Source organism: Berghia stephanieae, chromosome 4 (genome assembly GCF_034508935.2).
Source record: "Berghia stephanieae isolate SIO BIC M18660-M18661 chromosome 4, UCSD_Bste_1.3, whole genome shotgun sequence".
Classification (NCBI taxonomy): Eukaryota; Metazoa; Mollusca; class Gastropoda; order Nudibranchia; family Aeolidiidae; genus Berghia; species Berghia stephanieae.
This window is the reverse complement of record NC_088363.1, coordinates 72,348,275-72,369,491: the sequence shown is the minus strand read 5'-3', so window position 1 is coordinate 72,369,491 and position 21,217 is coordinate 72,348,275. Positions and strand designations below refer to the sequence as shown.

The window sequence follows — 21,217 nt, the reverse complement described above, 5'->3', positions numbered from 1 at the left end:
AAAAATCATTTTTCCCAAAGACCCAAGTGAGGTAATGATTTTTATCTCAGACTTGATATAGAGGTAAATTTCTTTCATAATCATTTTCTGTTTTTAATTTTATCAAAGCCAAATTTACTTTTCCTTAAATTATCCATGCATGTTATAAGAGTTGTTTAATTTCTCAAGTGGGCAGGGAGGTACAAACTGTGTCTTCTATCCCCTTATATCTATTTTCCAACATGCTTTCTGTCTTTGTCTTGGAATGAGATACTGGGTGGGGTCCTGACCTCCAATAGTGGACAGGGGGGTACATACTGTGTCTTCTATCCCCTTCTATCTATTTTCCAACATGCTTTCTGTCTTTGTCGTGGAATGAGATTTCTTGATTTTTCCTGGCCCTGGCATAGTTATTGCTTTGGGAGATGATATTTTTTTCCTTGTAAATCATCTCTCTGTTATGTATTATTATATTTGTTATTTTGAATTTATAATGTAGGCATTTGAGTGTGTTCCTCTTTGTTGGATTTTGTGCTTGTTTCTGGATGAGGCTTATAGGTGATCTCAAACTAAGTACATTGGTGGTATGCTCTTGGAATCTACACATCTGATCACTATTTGTTCCCAGTTCCCCTTTGTCTTACTTTTTCTTGGATACTTTAATTGTAATTATAGACTTTCATACTGTGTCTTCTATCCCCTTCTATCTATTTTCCAACATGCTTTCTGTCTTTGTCGTGGAATGAGATTTCTTGATTTTTCCTGGCCCTGGCATAGTTATTGCTTTGGGAGATGATATTTTTTTCCTTGTAAATCATCTCTCTGTTATGTATTATTATATTTGTTATTTTGAATTTATAATGTAGGCATTTGAGTGTGTTCCTCTTTGTTGGATTTTGTGCTTGTTTCTGGATGAGGCTTATAGGTGATCTCAAACTAAGTACATTGGTGGTATGCTCTTGGAATCTACACATCTGATCACTATTTGTTCCCAGTTCCCCTTTGTCTTACTTTTTCTTGGATACTTTAATTGTAATTATAGACTTTTTACTATCCTATTTTCTTCCTTTTTACTGGCGCTGATATAACCTAAATGTGTAGCAAGCGCCATAAAACCCATAAAAAACAATAATTAATTTCTCAAAAGTATTGGTCTTTTGAACTGCTGGTTTGGCGTGTCTTCTGCCTTGCTATAACTGACTTTCTTTTCAATATTGCTTTCTGTCTTTGTCTTGGTTTTGTTGTGAGCCTGGCTGGTCCTTGTTTATATACTTCAAGACTAATTTTTCCAGGCAAACCCAATTTATTCAAGAATACCCGTCAATTTAGGCCATATAATATTTCTTGTAGGTGTCTTTGCCTTACACTGTGGCCATGTGCTGTCACTAAAAAGCATATTGTCCAAAATTGGTCTGTATGTGTCATAAGCGTTGTTGAACTATAAACACATAACAAAAATATCTTTACAATTATTTATTTTGATTCACAAGAAATGTAATCATGTATATATTAATGTATGTATGTAAATTTCTAAAATTTATTCCTCTTGATATATTTCAATAGAAAGTGCCAAAGTTTTATTAAAGTGTTGTTATGAATTTATATGTGAATGTAAAACTTTCATACATTCTGTAGCTTATCGTTTTTCCCAGGCTTTTCCAGTGATACTATTGAAGGGACCTTAAAGTGTGGCAAGTGTTTTGAAATTAAAATCCACTAAGTACTGTCAGGACAGCACCCTAATTTTTCTCAAATGCGAATTCAAAGTAATACTCAATTTGATGAACTCAGTCTATGCGATAAAGAGAAAGAAAAATTTCTCCCTTTACCTTTTATTATATACCTATCATATTTTAACATATTTTTAGCATTTAAAAAAAATTAACTTAATTCAACTTGTCTTCTCAGCGTTATAAATTGACAATTCACATCATTGAAAATGTTTAATGATGAACTCTAGATAGTCAAATGTGCCTTGTTCACTCTCAAAAAAGGATCGAAGGTCTATTTTATTAATGTCGTTATCACACAATTATTTATATATTTACAACAATAGAACATAATATAAACACTGTTTCACCCAACTCCCTCCCATTTAAGAAAAGGTTTAGTTCAAACATGTTCTACCGATAAGCACCAGTTTTTAAATGATTGATTGCATATTTTTCAAGTCAGGAGTTGTCATTTTGAAAATGAATAAATTGTCATTTCAACATTCACTCTTTCCTACATTCACGTACATTCCTGTCAGATGTTTTATATAAACATATATATATATATATATATATATATAAAGTCTATTACTTCTATTTGAGCCCTATTAGAAAATGAGTCATCCGTCAAAAAATTTGGAAAGAAAATCCTTACGTCTCTGTGGTAGGAACACTTGGGAGCAAGGTATAAAAATAATTAAAATCCACAAAACTGCGCAAATATACATTGTCTTCATTTTCCTGACAAATTGCACTTGTTTCCTAATAGCCAGTGATGGTTCCTTAACAAAGTGAAGGGGTGGAATCCCCTTTACATCAGATGGGAGAATGTCAGACTTAAAGTCAAACAGGTTCCGTATTAGTTCACACCCTTGCTATTACTCATATTGTTTGCCCTCTCTGTGTGGCATTGGTTCTTTGTTTGGGAATGAGACCATTTATTTTAATTTTCTTACAGGGTCGTAATGAAACAACAATACTATACCCTTCAACCCCCCCCCCCCCCCCCCCCCATATTTCATGTAAAACATCTTGTGATAAAATAATGAGGGTTGCTTGCTTTTAGTGGTAGAAAATCATGTACGTACCTTTTCAATATGATCTCCTATTTTGAAGGATAACTTTTTGTTGTTGTTGTTTCTTTGTAAATAATTGTTCTTTAAACTCTTGTTCATTATTGGATTTATCATTGTTGTTTCCTCTTGACAGTTGGTGCAGACTGGCAGTATTATCTCTTCTATCGTGTTTTTTTTTCAGCCTTAACCTCACAAAAGAGTAATTGTTTGTCAATACTTTTTTGTCGTATAGGTCATTCATGGTTGTGATATACACTTTTTGAAGTACTATTTAAATGACATACAGGTGCGATTAAAATCTCTCTAAACTCTTAAATCAACAAACCTTTTAGCATTCCAATCAGGGCAAGAGAATCCTGGGCCGATAGTCATTATGTGTCCTCTCCCTTGCTATCTATCTTTACTCTTGAATCATTTGTCCATTCAATGAAGATGCGCGCCTATATTCTGGAAGGTGACCGTTTAATTTGTATTACCCATGATTTGCTATATTTTACTATGAAAGGAAGACAACCAGATGATTGGATGGGGTCTTTTGACCTCCCATGGTGGGCAGGCTGTTTCTTGCTGTGTCTTATGTATGTAACTGTTTTCATACTTGCTTTCCTTGGAATTGGATTGCTTGGTTTTGTCCTGGCCCTTGCTGGAGTCCTTGGCTGAGAGGGAAGCAGTCAAATGTAGAGTGGTTGTTTTGGGAGGTGATTTTTTTTAACGTGTAATTCATCTATCTGTTGTGTACTGATCGTTTTTGTTGTTGTTTGTTTTGAACAATCTTGTAAAAAAATTGAGTGTTTTCCTTTTACTGGGATCTTGAGCTGGTGTCTAGATGAGACGTTTAGGTTATCTTAAACTAAATACATTAATCTGTCATCTGCATTTTTGCCAAGTTGGGGCCTAAAAATTGCCAAAAAATTTGCCGAGCAGAACTAAGCCTCCCGGTAAAAATTAACATGCTATATGGAAAAATAGATACAAAAGACATTTCATTACACTTAAAGTAGGCTGCATTTATTATTTTCCGCACTGTAACGCGATTTATGCGCCCAAACTTTCAGACAATCACATTCACACACACAAAATACACACATACTGTGGAATAGAACACTTACACTGGCGAACATTCAACTCAGTCACACCTACTCCCTCTCATTCACATAATCAGTTTTATCAAACTTCCACATCTACAGACTATCTCAAACGTACACTTTCTCTCAGACTCATCAAAAGCCTAGTTTTCCTTTACTACTCAAAAAAGAGGCATCACTGAACTTATAGTAGTAAAGGAAAACTAGTCCTTTGATGTTGTCTTTTGTGTCTACGCCTTCTAGAAGACAAAACAAGATTATATATTTTTTTAAACTTCGTTCAGCATCAGCTGACGAGCATGTTGCTGGAACATGATCTGCGACAGACTTCCAGAAAAAAGTCAGATCAATGATTCCAGTATCGGACTCTCTCACAGCACTGGGCTCCAGTTTCTCATTATATCGAGTCAACTCATGCTGAGGAAGATGACAAAAATCTTCTGCCTGTTTGTTCTTGGTTATTTATAATTTAGCTTATATCTTTAGGTTATGATTTTGATTTACATTTGTACTATTTTTGTTAGATTGCTTGTTTTTTTTGTTTCAGCGGTCTCTCATATAACCTCAATTATGTTGGAAGAGACCTAAAGCAACAAACAGACAGACAGACAAAAATCAGGCTGGGTGGGGTTCCTGACCTCCCATAGTGGGCAGGGAGGTACATACTGTGTCTTCTATACCCCTATGTCTGTTTTCCAATTTGCTTTCTGTCTTTGTCTTGGAATGAGATTACTTGGCTTTGTCCTGGCCCTGGCCTGAGTCCTAGCTGTGAGGGAAACAGTCAAATGCATAGTTATTGTTTTGGGAGATATTTTTTTCCTTGTAAATCATCTCTCTGTTATGTATTATGTTTGTTATTTTTAATGTATAATGTAAGCATTTGAGTGTATTCCTCTTTATTGGATTTTGTGCTTGTGTCCGGATGAGACTTATAGGTGACCTCAAACTAAGTACATTGATGGTTTGCTCTTGGAATCTGCATCTGATCCCTATTTGTTCCCAGTTCCCCTTTGTCTTCCTTTCTCTTGGGTGCTTTAATTGTAATTCTAGAAATTTTACTATCCCATTTTCTTCCTTTTTACTGGTGCTGATATAACCTAAATGTGTTGCAAGCGCCGTAAAACCCTGAAAAACAAAACAAACAAACGAAAATCAGGAATTGCAGTGTATGCAGATACATTGCGAGGCATAAGAGGAATGTTCTTTGGATTGAAAATCCTAATATCCTTCAAAAATTCCAATCCGGGTCGCTTTTTTAAAAACAATAATTTGCCAAAAATTGCGGATTGCACTGATATTTGCGGCCACAAATAATGCAGATGACAGATTAATGGTATGCTCTTTGAATCTACATTTGTTCCCTATTTGAAACTCCCTACTGGTGGGGTTCCCGACCTCCCATAGTGGACAGGCAGGTACTTGCTGTGTCTTCTATGCCCCTATACCTGTTTTCCAATTGCTTTCTTACTGTCTTTGTCTTAGAATGAGATTACTTTGTTTTGTCCTGACCCTGGCTGAGTCCTTGACTGGGAGGGAAGCAGTCAAATGTATAGTTGTAATTTTGGGAGATATTTTTTTCCTTGTAAATCATCTCTTTGTTATGTACTGTTATTTTTATATTTTAATACATAATTTGTGAACATTTGAGTGTATTCCTCTTAGTAGAATCTTGTGCTGGTGTGTGGGTGAGACTTTAAGGTAATATCAAACTAAGTACACTGATAGTGTGCTCTTGGAATCTACATTTGTTCCCCATTTGAACCATTTCCTTTCGTCTTAGTTTTACTCAAGTCCTTTTAATTGTAAATCTAGAATGTTTTTACTGCCAAATTTTCTTCCTTTTTACTGGGCGCTGATATGACCTAAATGAGCTACAAGCGCCGTAAAACCCCTTTAAAAAAATACAATTCCCTTTGAATACTTTTTCTTGGGTGCTTTAATTGTAATTCTTAACTTGCTTTTACTATCCCATTTTCTCCCTCTTTATAGGCGCTGATATGACCTTAATGTTTTGCAAGCGACGTAAATCCCTTAAAAACAAACATTCAAAACAAACAACAGCTTAACTGTGATCTGTTGACTATTTTATCTTTTTACTTCTTCACAATGGGCTGATAGACTCAAAAGTGTTACAAGTAAGAGCTGAAAATGACTAAATACGTAGTGGTTTAAAAAATAATAAATAAATAAATCATGAAGCATCCCTTAAATAAGTATTGTTATTCTCTTTGTCTTTATTGTTTTTTATTACTTATATCGTTGTTATTTTTGCAAATTGATCATTCTCAAATTAACGTTGGTGCTTTATTTGCTTAATTCATAACCACAGATTTTACTTCAGAGTTACAGGGATTTCTATGTCCATTCAGTCGTGATTTGGTATCTGGAACAAACAAATCGGAACGAGGGGGGGGGGGGGGGGGGGGGATTTCTTTGCAGTAGATGAATGTCGTATTTGACAGGTAACAAGGCATTGCTATTGGCCATTTAAGGGTCTTAAAACCAAGATAAACTCCGGCTCTGTGAACCATATGACTCTGAGGGATTATCTCTTTTTTTCCCACGAATTGTTCAAGGATGGTTTAGCGTTTGGATGTTACCATTTTTCTCTCTACCCCTCCCTCCTGAATTGCTTACATTTTAGTTGCAATAGGTTGATGACTGGCTTGATGGTAATGCTTCATGAGAGGGGGAGAGAGAGAGAGAGAGAGAGAGAGAGAGAGAGAGAGAGAAAATCTTTTTTCTTTCTTTTTTTTTTTTGGAGGGTGGGGAGGGGAGACATTGTTATATTATTATTGTTATTATTATTATTATTATTATTATTATTATTATTATTATTATTATTATTATTATTATTATTATTTATTATTATTATTATTATTATTATTATCATTATTATTATTATTATTATTATTATTATTATTATTATTATATTATATTTTTACAGTATGTTAAGTTTCGATTTATTTCCTTTTGATTTTTCCTTATTAACACCAACTTCATCTCATTGAAAATAACATCCAATGTCAGCCTATTTGTAATTTTATTATATTGTTGTACACGTTGTCAAGTGTAAATAAAAAGATATACATATATATTATGATATAATATATTTCGACAGTACAGTGTTGTTTATTTCTCCTCCATTTCGAATAAAGAAATATTATTGTGCCTAATGGATGCATTGTTTAAAAATTATTTATTTATTTATCTTTTTTATTTTATTTATCTTCTTCTCTTCTTTCCTTTTAAAATAAGGTTATGCGAATGGACTGATTCAAGCGTTGTCTTATTTCTTTTTTCATGAAATAAAGCGCTTAAAGTCTGATGTGTCTGAGTTATAGCGCTATATAAGTTTTCAGCATTATTATTATTATTATTATTATTATTATTATTATTATTATTATTATTATTATTATTATTATTATTATTATTATTATTATTATTATTTTATTTATTTTTTTTTATTATTATTATTATTATTATTATTATTATTATTATTATTATTATTATTATTATTATTATTATTATTATGACTGGGTGGAGCACCCGACCCCCCATAGTGGGCAGGGAGGTACTTACTGTGTCTTCTATACCCTTATATATGTTTTCCAACTTGTTTTCAGTCTTTGTCTTGGAATGAGATTACTTGGTTTTGTCCTGGTCCTGGCCGGATGCCCTTGCTGAGAGGGAAACAGTAAAATCTATAGTTAGTTTTGGGAGATGATATTTTTTTCCTTGTAAATCACCTCTCTGTTATGCACTGTATTATGTTTTCTTTACGTTATATATGATTTGTAAAACATTTGAGTTTGTTCCTCTTAGTGGGGACCTGTTTTCCTTCTGGTGTCGAGATGAGACTTGGGTGATCTCAAACAAAGTACACGGATAGTGTGCTCTTGGAATCTATGTCGGTTTTCTATTTGAACCAATTCCCCTTTATCTTACCTTTTATTGGGTGCTTTAATTGTAATTCTAGAACTTTTTACTCTCCCATTTTCTTCCTTTTTACTGGCGCTGATATGACCTTAATGTGTTGCAAGCGCCGTAAAACCCTTAAAAACAAAAACAAAAAAACGAGGATGAGCCTTACTATAGTTTGACGGGACAGCACTCGGGTTTCGTGTTAAAAAAGCGCTTGTTTTGTTTGCCTTTGATGTTATATTTGCGATGTGTGATTTCCATTTGAGGTTATGGGTAATTTAGTCCAAGATATCCATAAGATTTGACTAGATAGATAGTATGGTCAACCGGTAAAATACATTTACAATGCTGGTATTATTTTTCTCAATGCGAATTAGATAGGAAGTTTACAATGAATCGAATTGAGCATGTCCAAACTCTGAACCAAGTAAATTATCTACTAAAGCAGATTGAGAGAGAGCGAGAGAGTTAAAATAGGAGAGAGAGGGAGAGAGAGAAGTTGTGAGTTCAGGGGTGTGGTGGTGGGAGGGGGGGTAAATGTATTTAATACTATTTACTATGTAATTCTACGGACTCACTTTCGTGCTGAACTCTTCATAACAGACCAAAACAAAAGAAACTGTCAATTTCTCACTTTCGCACTTTACAAATTTCCCCTTCGATATTCTCCAATTTTTGACTGGTGGCAGTTAAAAGGTTCGTCACTTTTAACCTCAAAGTCGTTAAAAGGATGTCTAAAATAGTAACGAAATACATTGACAAGCAAAATCTTGACATTTTCAAAGATGAAAGAGATGGTAAACTACGCGAAGTAGGCAATCAAGCTGTCTGGACTTTGTCATCATGCAAACCAGGTAAGTGAAAGTGTGAGGAGTCTATTAATTGTTTTTTTTTTTAAATTGTGTATAGAAAATGTCCTACACTACTTCTACGTCTACGGTAGCAATATCAATTTTGTAATTGTAATTTACCTACTTATCCTCTTGGTACTTCAGCTGCTCATATGGCCGCTGCTAAGATCACAATCACCATCAGCCGTCAGTAAGTAGTCTACCACCCACCTGTCTGTGTGACATCTAGATAATACACATCTATCTATAATTAACCGATAATATACTTATATGTGTCAGTGCATGACATAATCAGTCGGAAGGTGAAAATTTAGGATTTGCATTTTTTTAAAAAATAATTTATTTTTCATTTTCTGAAAGAAATGCTCCCCAGACTTATTTGAAGTAAATCAAAATCGGGTGATTTTTCACGAAGTTATGGTCAGATGTATTGGCATGGAAAAGGTATCCAGCAACTTTTCTCATATTTCATACTTTTTCAACTTGACAAGCTGTAAAAAATATTTAGAAGTGAAATTAAGCTTTGATATTTCCCGAAGATGAACAAAAAGGGTTGATTTAATTTAATCATTTATAAATGACAAGAATTCATTTTTGATAAAAATTGACCTTCTAACTAAACTTGGCAATATCTCAGTTCAATTATAATTATAATGTCATTCACTGTAACATATTATACAACGAAGTGGCAATTCGGACTTGAGTCTGAAATAGTCTCCTGTGGGCCATTCAAGAAACGTGATCCTGCAAGTGTAATCCACCATCCATTTGAACAACAGTTTGGGAGGCCTGTAGTACGTGTGCAGTGCTGCTTTAGCAGAAAGTATCCAATTCCGTGTGTTGACCAGCCCGGCTGAAAGCATTTTGGTCTGTTTATGTAAAAAATCTCTACACCTCTGTAAATCCCTTCGATTGTGGCTTCTTTTGATTCTTGAAAAGATTTTTTCTAATACAGAGGTCCAGAAAAACTTGTATTTCAGGCTCAGGAAGGGAAGAAATAGCTCCAGATTGCCCCAGAGTTGGGCATAATTGGCTCCTTGGTTCACTAACCCAAACCAACTACTAATGTCTATGGTGCTGGTAGGTCTTGGAATCGATCGTATGGTTTCAATGTATTTCGGGAGGTTTTATTCTGTCCCTTGAGATCTGGAAGCCAGCAAAGTTAACTTCCCATTGAGCGACTGAAACTTGTCAGAAATTAGGACAACTCCAGCCACTCCAATGGCCGTTAGGAGGTCTATGGTCTTCCACCAATGTTGTTGTCATCAACGCATTGCTCCTTTCTTTGGAAATCGGACAAAATGGCGTCCAATTGCCAGTTATAAACATCCCCAGATGATAGGAATCCTTGAGGTACCCATGTATAGCGCCAGTGGCCGAACGGTATTATGAATGTGGTAAGATTCCTTTCTGATTCACTGTGGTAGCCATTCCAGCAATTGCCCACGGTTTTCTATGTATTTCTTGAGACGCGCAGGCTAGACGGAACAGGGATACAGATGCAAATGTTTCCCTTTTGCAGTATTTATTCAAGGGCAACAAGTCGACTGTTCTCCTTGGACTGCCATCGTGCTTCCTTGTCACAACCATACGATGACACGAAGGGATCTTTCTCGATAACTCCAACAACCACTGTTTCATTTTAACATTGTTCTCGGGGGGTGGGAAAGGTAGTTATGCTAGATGTGCAGGGATAGGCACACCCTGCATTGATGGATCTGACGTAGTTATAGGCAGATGTGGAGAAGCCTGGAGATGTGGGTGTGGTGGTGCAGCCATCTAGAATCCAGCATGAGCAAATCCACCATGGTGTCATATGAGATGTAGAATTTAGACACTGAATCACCCTGGGTGGGGATCTTGACCTCCCATTGTGGGCAGGGAGGTACATACTGTGTCTTCTATCCCCTTATATCTATTTTCCAACGTGCTTCCTGTCTTTGTCTTGGAATTAGATTACTCGGTTTTGTCCTGGCCCTGGCCGGAGTCCTGGCTGGGAGGGAAAACAGTCAAATGCATAGTTATTGTTTTGGGAGATGATCTTTTTTTCCTTGTAAATCATCTCTCTGTTATGTATTATTGTATTTGTTATTTTTAATGTATAATGTAAGCATTTGAGTGTATTCCTCTTTGTTGGATTTTGTGCTTGTGTCCGGATGAGACTTATAGGTGATCTCTAATTGCATTGGTGGTATGCTCTTGGAATCTACATCTGATCCCTATTTGTTCCCAGTTCCCCTGTGTCTTACTTTCTCTTGGGTGCTTTAATTGTAATACTACAACTTTTTACTACCCCATTTTCTTCCTTTTTACTGGCGCTGATATGACCATAATGTGTTGCAAGCGCCGTAAAACCCTTAAAAACAAACAAAACACTGAATCACTGATGTAAATGTAGAATATGCATGAGATGGTTTTGCCTCCAGGTGACTGTCCTGATAATAGGACTTGACACACCCCAAGCACATTGATAGGATCTTTATTTGCTGCTCATATTTGGGTATTAACTGGCAGGAGGTCACTGGCTGATCAGGTGAATAATTGTTGTTGACATAAACAACTAAAGCTAGCAAAGGATGTCATTTTATAGTATATATAAACTATTATTTAAATGGATATAAGTTGGTGCTGGCTCACTGTAAATCAGTATTGCCTGAGAAATCCCCATTTTTTGTCGATTGGGAAACATGATAGGTCTGTGGGTAGAGGTCTTGAAATTTTTTTTTAAGATTTGACTGGAGACCCTAATGTTAATCAGTGAGAGTGAACTCGCACTTGTTGACAAATCTGATAAATAAACACAAACATGTGAACTTATTTTCTCTTCAATTTTTTTTATTTTTGTATGAATAATGTCCTGAATTAATTTGAGAGTGTTCAGTTTCTAATAATCTACTGATTATAATAAATTATTGGATGATTCGTCACACAAATTTTCACACACAACTAAATAGATTTGAAGATCTTATTGAGTTATATCTCAACAAAAATAGAGTTTACCACACTATATTCACTTGGATATTTTTTTTAATTGATACAATTGAAAATTACAGATCATTGTCATAAGCTTTGAAAATACTCTTCTTTTTAGAATAAATATCTTAGTACATTTCTGAATGAAGTTTCGCACCATTGTAATCAGGTGTTTCAATTTGATTAACCACCACTAGCTGCCTTAGCATTTGATTGATATTTCACATTGAAAAGTCACAGTAATGGTTTTACTTATTGTATCATGACGTATTATTATTATTTCGATATTGTGAAGTTTCAAAATATTTTTATAATGCAAACAGTTTAATCATGTCAAATATTTGGCCTCTTGATAAATTGTTCATGGGATTTAATAAGCACATCATAAAATTTTGTCAGGTTTTGGAGTGGACCAGCTTCGAGATGAATCTAACGACACATACTGGCAGTCTGATGGTCCTCAACCACACACAGTGAGCATTCAGTTCCGCAGAAAGACAACAGTTCAAGATGTTTGTTTGTATGCTGATTATAAAGCAGATGAAAGCTATACACCTAACAGGTGGGCATTTGATGTAATTGTGAGAGGCAAATGGGAGTCTCTTGTGAACTTGTGATAAACTTAGGGAGCAGTAATTAATGGTTGGTGAAGTTGGTAAACAACCAGGTGCATCTAATTATATTCTGGGATTAGAAATTAAGATGATGTCAAGGGCTTGTGTTTGTTTGAAGTATTTTGTTAATGATAGTTACTGATTAACATAGGACATGGCCTGAACAATTTGTCAATGGTAAAGCTGCTTGCTATGGTGTTTGTCTATCTGTCTTCTCTATCTCTCTCTCTCTCTCTCTCTCTCTCTCTCTCTCTCTCTCTCTCTCTCTCTCTCTCTCTCTCTCTCTCTCTCACTCTCTCTCTCTCTCTCACTCTCACTCACTCTCATTGCATTTGTTCTTGTGAGCCAGATAGAAGTATCTCTCAACTGAGCAACATACAGCTTTTTATGGCATCAGTTTTTGCCGCTTCCATTAGCAAGGCAATTTTTGACCAATGTTATTATAAAAGCGTTTTCAACTAATGTCAAGTTATAGTTTTTTCTCTTAAATATCAATTATTTATCTATTCTATTGACTTGAATCAGTATCTTTAATACTCACTATCTGACTCACACATACACAACTTATTACTTTTATTATTATTATTATTATTAATATTATTGAAGTGGCCGAGTGGTTCAGGCATTGCACTGTGACCTAGAAGGTCCCGGGTTCGAGCCCCGCTTCAGGCATTTTCGTTTTTTCCCTTGAACAAGATTATTAACCTCCAATTTGCTCACTTGGACAATATGTGACCCTCCGCCTCGAAACGGTATTAAGTCGGATTTTTCAATTTTGGGTTTTTGGTACCCAATCACAGCTTATTTTATGCTTTAAAATTTGATACCAATTTTATATAATTCTGATTATTTATTGTCGAGATATGACCGTTTGAAGTAGGGAGAGTGTGAAAACGAAGTTTTAAGAAAATCGACTTTGAAGTGAGGCACCGTTTTCACGCACAGTTAAATTAATGGGCAAAGATAACTCCTTAGATACGGACATCAAAAATTTGACAAGAATAGTGAAATTTGGCTTGAGCTTAGCTTATATATTTACTAATGTACATACAAATTTTTGAAACAATTCAATTATTACTTTTGTAGTTATTGATTATTATGTAAGATGTTCTTAAAACAAATAAAACACTGGAAAAAAAAAAACGCCGACAATTGCTCACTTTTTCAAGAATTTTTGATATTTAAATAAAGAATCAATGAAATAAGAATTATTAATGTGAATTTTTTGTCTTATTTAATAGAGAAAATACGATTTCAAAATGCCAAAAGTTAAAGAAGGTTGAAATTTGAAAGTAAAGTTTTGAAACTACGTGAAGCCGGGTGGGCAGGGAAAAAATTATCAAGAAAGAGGATTAGAGAGGAAGAGAAAGAATGAGAGAGTAAAATACACACACACACACACACACACACACGCACACACACACACACACAAACAGGCACACATGAGAGAGAGAGAGAGATATCGAGAAAAAGAGGAGCGAGAGGGGGAGGGGAGAGAGACTGCTTGTTTAAGAGGACGCGAGGGAAATATAATAAAGATTGAAACCTGTATAAGTGTATGTGTGTGTGTGTGTGTGCGTGTGTTTGTATGTGTGAAAGAAACAAAGGGGAGACGGAGAGAGTGAGGTAGACATGAAGAAAGGGATGGAGGCGGAGCAAAGAATTGTAGGGATAGTTTAAAGAAAGCATTTTGTTACAAGTAAGTCATAGTCAATCAACTGGAAACATAATTACCAATGAGATTGCAATTAAAGAAATGGGCTGGTCAAATCAATCATTGCATTGTTTCCATTTTGAGTCAGATAACAGCTTGAGGAGGAGGGGTGGGGCTTATTGTGTAGTGACTTACATGAAAACATGTTATTGAATCTCTCAAGTTAGCGTTCCACCACATTGTTCATTGTCTAAAAAGAACCCCCCCCCCCCCCCCCCCCCCCCCCCCCCCCCCCCCCCCCTTCTTTCAGCTTTCAGTATACAAAGAAAGCACGACAAAACAAACATCTCTCTCTCTCTCTCTCTCTCTCTCTCTCTCTCTCTCTCTCTCTCTCTCTCTCTCTCTCTCTACCTCTCTCTCTCCCTCTCTCTGTTTGTCTCTCTCTCCCCTTCATCTACCTCTCTATCTATCTATATGTCTGTCTGTCTGTCTGTCTGTCTGTCTATCTATCTACCTACATATCTATTTATCCATTAATAGGTTTGTCTGTCTGTCTGTTTATCTATCCATTTCATTTTTTAGTTACAGGTCATTACTTGTTGAAGGCTCTATCTGTTATTCTGCTTTTGTACTTAAAATTAAATGTTTATCCTACAACAATCTCTGTAAGTGTAAGATTAGGCAACTGTTGTCCTATTAAGTCTTAGCATATCCTATAATTTCATGAATAATTAAAGAGGGACAAAGGAGGACCCCCACCTCAATCATTACCCAATACAGCTAGACGCAGATATAAAAGCACGTGGTGTGTATCAAAATGCACAAACACACACGTATGTAACACACGCATGCTGACGTCATGAAGCATCGCCCGAGCATTATGGCCTACAGCCACAGCGCATGTGATGAGCGTTGACCAATCAGAATCATTCATTTGTAAGGTTGTCAGGGAAAAACCTAGACTTGTTTACAATTTTTAAAGTTCATTATTGGTTGAACCATGAAATTGTGGAAACAGTCATGCTTTCTCTGAGATAGATAAAGACACGCCCTTTGCTGTGATATCTTACATCTTATTGGTGGAGAAAAAGACTCGTTTTTACTAAGCTTTGGAAAGGGTGGCTCTCTGAGAGAAAGTCAACTCTCGTTTTGAATGTGTCACTGATAGTTGCATTTTAAAACTTAAATTTATATAACTTATCGTCAATGTTTATGTTGAATTATTATGTTTTCATGTAGAAAAATTATTGTAGTTTCTGAAACAACCAAAAACTGAAATTTGATAATTTTGACCATTTCCACTTTAAAACCGGTTTTCTTCGTTTTCCAAATCCCGACTTAATACCGGTTCGAGGCGGAGGGTCACATATGGGTGATTCTTGTTGACATCAGACATCTTATTTGATGAATTATCTATATTCCTTTGTGGAATGCCTAGGTGACGATATCTTATGATGTTGTGGCGGAAAGGCATCATTTTTAAATTTATTATTATTATTATTATTGTTGTTATTATTATTATAATTTTTAAAAAAATTATTATTGTAAGTATTATTATTACTATTATTATTATTATTATTATTATATTATTATAATGTTCTTATTATTATCAGTATTCCTGTTACTGTATTAATGATGGTGATGACAGAAATTCCAACACCACCACCCACCATCATCATCATCATCATCATTATTGCTATTGTTGTTCTTATTATTAATGTTATTTTTATTATCCGTATTCCCGTTACTGTATTGATGATGCTGATGATGATAGAAGTTCCTCCATTATCATCATCATAATCATTATCATTTTCTCATGGTAGTCCATTGACAATGTAGCCTTTTTTAAAAATTCAAAACAGATCAATATTTAAAGATATTGAATCGATCATTTAAAACTTACTTACGACTTAGATGTGTAAAAAAATATTTTCGTGGTCAGTGTGGTACACAATTATAACAGAAGAATAAAAAGGAGGGGTTGAGAGTGCTTTGTAGAAGTAATGAATTGGAAGGTGCGGCAGTAGTTGTTGCTGCGCTCTATGCAAAAGGGAAGGGCAGACAATTACACACATAATACGTTTGCAGTTAGCCCTGAATTCAATGGCGGCATCACTTTCAAGTTGGTACATCTCAAGGAACAAATGCTCTCTCCTGTGTTTCTTTGCTCTATGATTTGGCCACTTTTGATTTCGATGTTGAAATTGACCACAAAGACCTCTGGTCATTTGGCAGCCCTGGTGCTACTGATGCTATGTGTTTTAGTAAAATATTCACAACATCTGCCAGCCAGATATATCATATCAACATACAAAACTATGTGTTACATTGAGCATTTATAAATCTGATTGATAGACTTTTGTGAGAGATGATCACTAAAATGGCTGTCTAAAAACTTAAACTAAGAGCTGAGTGATGTCAAATTTGTTCCTGTCTTTCGTCATTAGCAAGTATCGATCCCTGACGAATCAAGAATAAGACGTTTTCTATTGTAATATTATTAAATGCTGTTCATTTAATAACATGCTTTCCGCCGCATCCTTAAATTCAAGCATACTTGATAACTCCTTGAATTTCATTTTAGGAGATATCTCCTTGAATTTTGCGAGATCACCTCAACACCACCAGTACAACAACCACCACATCATCATCACTACCACCACCACAAGACCATCTTCATCACTACTAACATGAATATGGCAATCACTACCACATCACTATTAATACCACCACTTCTAAAGCCACCACCGTATCATCATCATCAATACCCCCACAACTACAACCTCAACTACCACCAATTCATCATCATCGTCATTACCATCACTACTACAAACACCACCACCGCCACTAAATCATCATCACTACCACCACTTCTAAAACAGCCACCACTATCAGCACATCATCATCACTACCACCATTCCAACCACCACCACATCATCAATATTATCAACATCATTACCTACCACAAAAAAACCATCACCATTACAACAACCACCACCAGTACCACATCGTCATCATTACAACTACCACCACTGCAACCACTGCCACATCGTTTTCATTACCTTCCTTACAATAATCACCACTAGCACGTCATAATGATCACTACCGCCACTACTACAACCACCACCATATCACCATCCCTACCACCACTACAACACCACCACATCGCCATCCTTACCACTACTACTACTGCAACTACCACCACATCGCTATCCCTACCACCACTATACAACAATAACCACATAGCCATCCCTACCACCACTACTACAACAACAACAACCACACCGTGATCCCTACCACCACTACTAAAACAACCACCTGCCACCCCTACCACTACTACTAAAACAACCACCACATCATCTCTACTGCCACTTCTACAACCACCACATCACCATCCCCTCCACCACTATTACTACACTACCACATCACCATCCTTACCACCACTACTACAAGAACTACCACATCACAATCCCTATCACCACTACTACAACCACCTTGTTATTTGATCACATTGTTAATATCACGGGTCTTACCATACATCCCATCTTGAAAACCCTGGATAACGACATCATTATCAGGTCCTGGGCGATGTCGTTGTCCAGGGGTTGTTCTGTAATATCATTTCTTTGTCTTCATCTAATTTTCCTCTTTTTTCTCTTCTTCTTCTGCTATTGTAATGAAGTCTTTTTTTTTTATGTGTGTGTAGGTTATCTATCAGAGCAGGAAACCATGGCAATGATTTGTGTGAAGTGGAGCAAGTGGAATTGAGTGAACCCAGTGGCTGGGTCTGCATCCCTCTTCGAGATGGCAATGAGAAGTCTATACGAACATTTATGATACAAATAGCTGTTCTCAGTAATCACCAGAATGGCAGAGATACTCACATCAGACGCATTAAAATCCGATCTCCCATCAACTATGGAGATATCCCTTATCCCAATACAAACAGTTCTGCATTAAGAAATTTAGTTTACACCATTAGATGATTTTCAGTGGATTTGTATTTTCTCATATGAATGTTAACCATTTCTGTGACCTATTATTTTCAACCAAGAAATGAAATCACAGGCATGTTTACTTTTAAAACAGAAAAATTAACTGGAAGTGAACAAGGCAGAAATGGATCGTTGGGATATATGGTGATGACATAAAGAGTAAAATAAACTTTAAAAGAAGGTCATTAATTTTCTAGATCGTCATTCATATAAGGTCACGATGAACAAAAATGTTTTGCAAATTTTCGTGATGCCAGCAATGTTGTCATAGTGAAAATTTAAGTCTCCGAGAATGATGGAATGACCAGGGCATGTATTTTGTAATGTTAAAAGTTCATCTAATTCCTTTCACAAATAACAATGTGAAATTGAATGTAAGCTTCAATTTAATTACGAAAACAGATAGAATGGACGTTTTGGTTTCCCCTTTATCAATAAACAGGATGAATGAAACACTACAGATAAATGAGATGATGATGATTTATCTGTAGTGTTTCATTCATCCTGTTTGTTGATAAAGGGAAAACCTGAAATGTCCATTCCATCTGTTTTCGTGATTAAATTGAAGCTTACATTCAATTTCACATTGTTGTTTATTTCTTCGAGCTTCAAGCAGCAACATTTACATTCTTATTCCTTTCGCAGTTCCGGTTGCATAATCTTATTTTTCTTGTTGGTCGCTTGGTCGGTATATAGAGAATGTATTATACATTATAAGTATAATGAGCGCCATTCAACTTCTAAAAGTTGGTAAAATGCCTCAAACAAACCTTCCCTTGGCTTCTATTCTCTGATGAATGCAGGTCATTGCTTCTTGTGTGAGTTTCAAATCATTATTCTTAAGCTCATTGTGTAAATATTTTTCAAAGGATGAATAAAGACATTATTTTTATCTCATCATTTGTTGTCTTATTGTTTTTCTTTCATGAATTTTATTTAAATGGGTCGCCTTTTTTTTTTTTTATCATGTCATTGTCATAATCTTGTTGTTTGATTCTGTGGGATTTTTTTTTTTTGGGGGGGGGGGGGGGGGGGGGGGGTTTGCATGTAAACCATGGTACAATAATTTTATAATTGTTACTCCTGTTCCTGTGTCTGGGTTGGACTTCTGGGTGGGGTTCCTGACCTCCCATAGTGGGCAGGGAGCACTTACTGTGTCTTCTATCCCTCTATATGTTTTCCAGCATGCTCTCCGTCTTTGTCTTAGAATGAGATTACATACTTGGTTTTATCTTGGCCTTGGTTGGATACCCTGGCTGGGAGGGAAACAGTCAAATGTTTTGGAAGATGATATTTTTTTGTCTTATAAATCATCTCTCTGTTATTCCCTGTATTATTTTTGTTTTATATATATACAGTAAAAACCAGTTAAACCAAAATTCAACAGCTTTGGTATTCTATTTCGGTTTAGAATACCTTATCAGGATTTTCAAGGGGCACATCTCGTCCTAACTCAAGCCATAGTAGATAAATTAGGTTATCTCATTATCTCATTGTGAGCACTGCATCAGTATGCCGTTCTTTATTTATTGGTATTGGTGTAAGAGAGGTTCATTTTTTTGTATGCTTGTTTTTTGGGGCACTTTTTAAATTTGTTTTTATTTTATTCATCTATTTTCGTTTGGTTAATTTAATTTGATTATGTTTTTATTTATCTGCAATAAATATATTATAATATTGTAACGTGGAATGGATTACAGTATTTTAAAAAACATATTAGGTAACGACTCTTTGTAAGTGTTGAAATGCGAATTTCATTCGGTTATTAGAATTTTTTTTTCCTTCAGTCTTTCAGTTTAACGATAGTTTGATCACAGTTGTAGTGGCTTTCGGTTTACAGAAGGTAGATTAACATAAGCAAAGAGGAAAAAATGACAACAATTTGATTTCCTTTCGGTTTCGAGGTTTTCAGTGTATCCGGTTTTTTACTGTATTATGATTTGTAAACATTTGAGTGTGTTCCTCATAGTGGGGACCTTTGTTTGTGTCGGGATGAGGCATTTTTTAGGTGATCTCAAACTAAGTACACATACACTTATAGTATGCTCTTGAAATCTACACCTGTTCGCTATTTGAATCAGTTCCCCTTTGTCTTCCTTTTTCTTTGGTGCTTTAATTGTAATTCTGTAGCTTTTCTACAATCCCATTTTCTTCAATTTTACTGGTGATGATATTGCCTAAATGTGTAAAAGCGCGTAAAACCCTCAAAAACAAACAAACATGGTTGGACTTTAAAGTCATCATTAACCAGAAACATTCATGGGTGGTTTTCTCTTGATATGTCTCCAGTCAAACAAGTGTCTTCATTTGTCTTGGGTGTCGTTTGCATGAATAAACTCAACCTAAAATCTGTAAATGATTTCAATGTTGTCCATTATTATCGTCGTCTATTAGTAAAAAAATACACTTTCATTAATTCATCCCATAGAAATATTGATGAGGGTAACTGTTCCTACTATGATATACGGAATTATAATAAACATAAACTAATTTTCAGGGTCCCAAGAAGTTCATAATAATATAATAAACTTCTTGGGACCCTAAAAATTAGTTTGTTGTCATATATGAGTTGGAGTGAAGTTCAAATAGGGATAAGAAAAGGCAGATTCCAAGTGTAATTTATTTATGTATCTAGTCTGTCCATGGATCTGCAATTGTCGGAGTTGTCCTGGTTTCTATCAAACAAAGTGGACAATAGTAATTAATTGCTTACTACCCTTTGGTTAGGACCCTTGTTTTTATATGAAAAGTATTTTGTCAGATCTACAACTCATTGGGTGGGATCCTCCCATGGTGGGAAGGAGGTCACTTGCTTTGTCTTCTATCCCCCATATCTGTTTTCCCTTTCCATCCTACTGCTACTCTCTGTCCTTGTTCTGAATTGAGATTGCTCAGTTCATTTCCTGGTCCTGGTGGGGATCCTTAGGTTGGGAGGGAGACAGTCAAATGTATAGTATCTTTTTTTGAGAGATGCTATTTTTTCTCTTGTAAATCATCTTTCTGGTACTGTTATATTCTATTATCATTATTAGTATTGAATATTGTATTGTATATTTCCCTTTGTAACATATTTTAGTTTATCCTTCACAGCAGGATGCTTTGTCCTGAATTGGACTTTTAAATAATGACAAAATAGGCACATCGGGCGATATGGAATCTTCCGTCTACCTTTTTCTTCAGTGTTTCCAAATTCTTATCTACAACTTTCCTCTATCATCTTCCTTTTAATGACAAAACAGTATCACAAGTGCGTAAAACCCCTAAAAAGAAACAAAAGCATAACAGATTCAGTTAACCAATCACTGCTGGACAGGAGATGGGGTATCAGAAAAAAAACTATTATTGACTTCATCG

The 21,217-nt window shown here is 35.5% G+C and overlaps 1 protein-coding gene across 1 annotated transcript; it reads left to right on the top strand.

Moving 5' to 3' along the window:
* The first annotated feature begins 8,389 nt into the window (after positions 1 to 8,389).
* LOC144971173 (anaphase-promoting complex subunit 10-like) lies at positions 8,390 to 18,763 on the top strand. Its single transcript, XM_078911657.1, has 3 exons — positions 8,390 to 8,630; positions 12,000 to 12,162; positions 17,575 to 18,763. The coding sequence occupies exons 1-3, from the start codon at positions 8,507 to 8,509 to the stop codon at positions 17,852 to 17,854; spliced, it is 567 nt and encodes a 188-aa protein (XP_078767783.1). The 5' UTR covers positions 8,390 to 8,506; the 3' UTR covers positions 17,855 to 18,763.
* The last annotated feature ends 2,454 nt before the right edge of the window (positions 18,764 to 21,217 follow it).